The 4,336-nt window shown below is 43.0% G+C and overlaps 1 protein-coding gene across 1 annotated transcript; it reads left to right on the top strand.

The window, feature by feature from the left end:
* Nucleotides 1-970: 970 nt before the first annotated feature.
* Nucleotides 971-4,336, top strand: RPL19 (ribosomal protein L19). Its single transcript, XM_053453233.1, has 6 exons — nt 971-1,014; nt 2,500-2,606; nt 2,695-2,817; nt 3,185-3,305; nt 3,462-3,572; nt 4,144-4,336. Exons 1-6 carry the CDS (start codon nt 1,010-1,012, stop codon nt 4,268-4,270), a joined length of 594 nt encoding a protein of 197 aa, XP_053309208.1. The 5' UTR covers nt 971-1,009; the 3' UTR covers nt 4,271-4,336.

Here is a 4,336-nt window from a genome sequence, read left to right as displayed (position 1 = left end):
TTTCTACCCTGATGTACACCAGTCTCATATTTATAAACTAAATATTTCCAAAAAGTTTGAAAAGCAAAGTTATTGGTAGTTTTGGTAAAGACATCCTAGTGATGCTAAAATCTTTAAAGGTACAGATGCTGTAACTTAAATTCATAATAAGCTTGCAGCCTGCCTCACGTGTTAGTATCATATGTTATTATCACGCAAGTTTCCATATAGTGAATTTATAGTAAATAAGGCCCTACGCACTTCTATAGACCTTCTGTTTCTTTTTTGGGGTGCAGCTCTATAAGTATTGATGCTTTTTGAGGTATTTTTTTTTAGCTTTACACCCCATTAATTTAATTTACACCCCTTTCTACCCAAAACACTATTGAGCGCACCCTCTTTAAACAAATAATGTTTATATATTCAGCCTCTTCAGGTTGCGGGTTTATTCAAGGCCCAGCTAGTAAATAAAACGTAAATTGGCCTCTGCCCCACAGCAATGTAAGAACTCTGTGGCGTCGGAAAGCACACAGAATAGGTACAGCGGGCGAAAACGAGCGTGAAGAGAGGGAGGATAAAACTTCCGAATGATTCTAAAACCTCATTAAATTTGGAATAAACTTTTTTGTTAAGTTTTAGTTAGCCACGCCCGATTCATATTACAAAAAATCCCCAGCTCCCGACCCGGCCGCCATTTTGCTGAAAACTCAGCGCCTCCCTCATGGTATGAGCGCAGCAGCCATTTAAATGCGCATGCGCAACCTGGTCAGCCCAAACCACTCCATTACAGAGGGGAATCATATTTGCACCAAACGTTCCAATTTAGCCACGCTCTTACTTAATTTCCCTCTGATTTTCAAATCATTTTCTCTAATTAATGTGGCGCGAACGTACTGTGCTGAACTCGCGATTATTCGTTACCTTGCTGGATTTGTTTCATCCCGCGATTCGCAGTGGGATCACCCCCTCCTAATAATGGTAGGGGCTGACCGTCTTCCTTTCCTTTCCGAGCTGAAGCAGAGCAGCCGCCATGAGGTGAGGAGCTGGGGAGCCCGGGTACAAGTGTGAAATAATACGGATACGGGGCTCGCCTAAAGCTCCCCGGTGCTATGGATCTTCTCGATCACGGTGTATCGAGGGCTGGCCGTTCCCGGGAGCTTTGTTTAATTGCATGACTGATAAGTTTAGTTGCCATTCGCGGCCCGACAAAGAAGGCCTATGACAGGCCGCGCATGCTTTCTATACGTGTATACTCACCACACACTCATGTCTCCATGCCGGTGCCGTTCACCCCTCTCGTGGATATTTACAGCACCTTGATCCACGTTACCGCGTATTGTGGTAGATTATCCCTGACATTAAATTACTGTGGTTAACCTGTTCAGTGATCGGATCTTATGCTTTCTATACTATAGGCTGGTATCACAGATTCCGGGGTAGATGCGATGAATGTTAGAATTGTGGTGTTTCTTGTATTGCGTGACGTGTTGAATTGAACTGAAATATGACGTTATCGTGATTCAGTATATTGAAGTAATGGGGAGGAATCAAACTTGAAGAAACTTCTGCATTGTCTGATCTCTCATCAGTGTTTTGTAAATTACATACTCACTCATTTCCATGGTCATTTAGGACATTCGATATCATTTTGGGTGGAAATGTGGCCGTCTAGCACTGGTTGTGCCGTTACAGTGATTATAATGGGGGAGATGTTTGACATGATGTAACACATAACAGTAGTGTGTGATGTCTCGGAATACACGTGTGGGACGGTCACTTTGTTAATAATATATGGCATTCCTTCATCGTACGCACCTTCTGTGACATCTCCCCGGTAATTATTGGAACGTTGTGCTCGTTGCTACGGTTCTAGGATAGTGTGGCTTTACTGTTGGTGACACGCATGATCAGTGATGTCATTACACAGACCGTGTCGTCTTCTGCACCGACACTGTTTGCAGGTACCCGGCATTAATGGCTTTACTGGATTTCGGGTTTCTATGTACACTTTGATGTTAAAGCTGCCGGCCGCTACACTGTCTTGGTCGGTGCCCCCCCATGGTGTCTGAGGTCAGGGTGATCTAGGGCAGCATTGTGAAGTGTAGTAAACCGAGGCAATCTTCTGTGACTGTTAGTCTGTCGGGTGACATCTGATCTAGCACTTTTCAGTTGTAATTATTTGATACCTTTTAAAGAATCGTTTAGCTGGAACATTTGATCTTTGTTTATTTGAAAGCCGTAACGTTTAGGTAAGACTGAGGCACATGGACTGTACGTCAACTCGAATTTATCTCCATTAGATCTTGCTGTTCTACTGTACATTAGCGTGCAGGGGATAGTATACAGCTGGAAACCGGACTGTACGCTATGAATCGTGGAGGGTTTCTCGGCCTTATGTTATGTTACAGAACATATCATATTTAAGTATTTCGTTGCTGATATAAACAATGGGTCCTCTTCTGGCTGGATATACCATTGTTACTCCAACGCTAACTCAATGTTCTTTCCTCTGCTTCGCAGCATGCTCAGACTGCAGAAGAGGCTCGCCTCGAGCGTGCTGCGCTGTGGCAAGAAGAAGGTATGGCTGGATCCCAACGAGACCAATGAGATTGCCAATGCCAACTCACGTAAGTCTCTTCTATGTGCCCTGCTCTCGTGGGTTTTCCGCTTCCTAGGAACCTGGCGTGTTGACCGTTACCATGCATGTCTTTTCAGGTCAGCAGATCCGGAAGCTGGTTAAGGATGGTCTGATCATTCGTAAGCCGGTGACTGTGCATTCTCGTGCCCGCTGCCGCAAGAACACCCTTGCACGCAGAAAGGGAAGACATATGGGCGTTGGTAAGACTTGTATTAACGTAATATTTGATGCAAAGTATTGCTGATCTGATCCTGGTAACTACAGATGTAGATATGAAACGAGAGGTGTAGATTCCCAACTCTAGTATAAACTTTTCATGATAAGCCTTAAAGATGGCAGCATATGCACTTTTATTTCACTGCTCAGTTCTGCAAAGCTTCTAAAGAGCAATTATCTATAAACTGCTATATGGCTAGCATCGAATTGATGTGGGAAAGACATGGTTCCTAGAACCTGCCGGTTTTTTTTATATATGGATAGGTTTCCTTAAAAATGTAAGATTCCTTAATTACTCGTACAAAGGCATCTTTTGTGTTCTGCTACTGACTGAATAACCTTTTTGCCCAGGTAAGAGGAAGGGTACTGCCAATGCCCGTATGCCAGAGAAACTTTCCTGGATGAGGAGGATGAGAATTCTGCGCCGTCTTCTCCGTCGTTATCGCGAATCCAAAAAGATTGATAGGCACATGTAAGTGCATGTATTTTTGGATCTTTTTACTTTTAAAGGATGGGGAGACTTTCTTGTCCAGCTCGTGACTTGCTATCTAGCTTGAACTAAGTGTCCTTCCCTAAAGGGCGGTTGTATGAAATCAAAATTCATTAATACTTTCTCTTCCCCTCACAGGTACCACAGCCTGTACTTGAAGGTGAAGGGTAATGTGTTTAAGAACAAACGTATCCTTATGGAGCACATCCACAAGCTGAAGGCAGACAAAGCACGCAAGAAGCTCCTGGCGTGAGTATCTTTCCCATTTGGGGCGGTGCTTGTACTAGAAACACCAGAAAAGGGCAATTCACTGAAGAATAAAAATACAGTAGTATTCTAGAACACAAGGCTGCCGAGTGTAAGGAAATATGATGGTTTGAGTAGTTGTTGGACAAAGTTAATTAGGTCTTACTGCAGCACCACCTAGGCGGTAATACTTTCAGTTTTGCCTTTCTGGCAGAAGTGTGTATTTTTACTATTTCTAGTATTTAAAATCATACTGTCCTATAAAAGCTTGAGGGCTTTGGGGTAGTTATCTCAAATTCCCATAGTCTGGGTTCAAGACTTATTTAGCACAAAGTTGTGTTATTTGCTGAGATCTCATATGATTGCTAGATAGTACTAGCTTGTGGAAATACTAAGTGTAAAGCTATGTGGTTGTTACTGTGACTGGTGGTTGGTTAGCACTTTTCCGAATTCTCTCATTGGAATGGAGACTGGCAACCTTCGATCCAAGATCCTTGCAATGCAATATGAAACTGAAAAATGGATTAAGATGCATCTCTGTGAAATTTAATCTAACCTTTTTCATTCTCTGCAGTGACCAGGCTGAGGCTCGCAGATCCAAGACCAAGGAAGCAAGGAAACGCCGGGAAGAGAGACTTCAGGCCAAGAAAGAGGAGATTATCAAGACTCTTTCAAAGGAAGAGGAGTCCAGCAAAAAATAATCCACCTGGCTGTGTGTATATATACAGTGCTATCTTGTGCAAACTCAATAAAATGTGCTCAACTCA

Source organism: Spea bombifrons, chromosome 13 (genome assembly GCF_027358695.1).
Source record: "Spea bombifrons isolate aSpeBom1 chromosome 13, aSpeBom1.2.pri, whole genome shotgun sequence".
Taxonomy (NCBI): Eukaryota; Metazoa; Chordata; class Amphibia; order Anura; family Pelobatidae; genus Spea; species Spea bombifrons.
Note: the sequence above shows the minus strand (reverse complement) of the source record. Positions and strands in the feature narration are given on the sequence as shown.

Coding starts and splice junctions, on each gene's coding strand:
- RPL19 (XM_053453233.1), top strand. Junction 2,818..3,184: donor GGGAAGACATATGGGCGTTG/GTAAGACTTGTA, acceptor CTTTTTGCCCAG/GTAAGAGGAAGGGTACTGCC. Junction 3,306..3,461: donor AAAAAGATTGATAGGCACAT/GTAAGTGCATGT, acceptor TTCCCCTCACAG/GTACCACAGCCTGTACTTGA.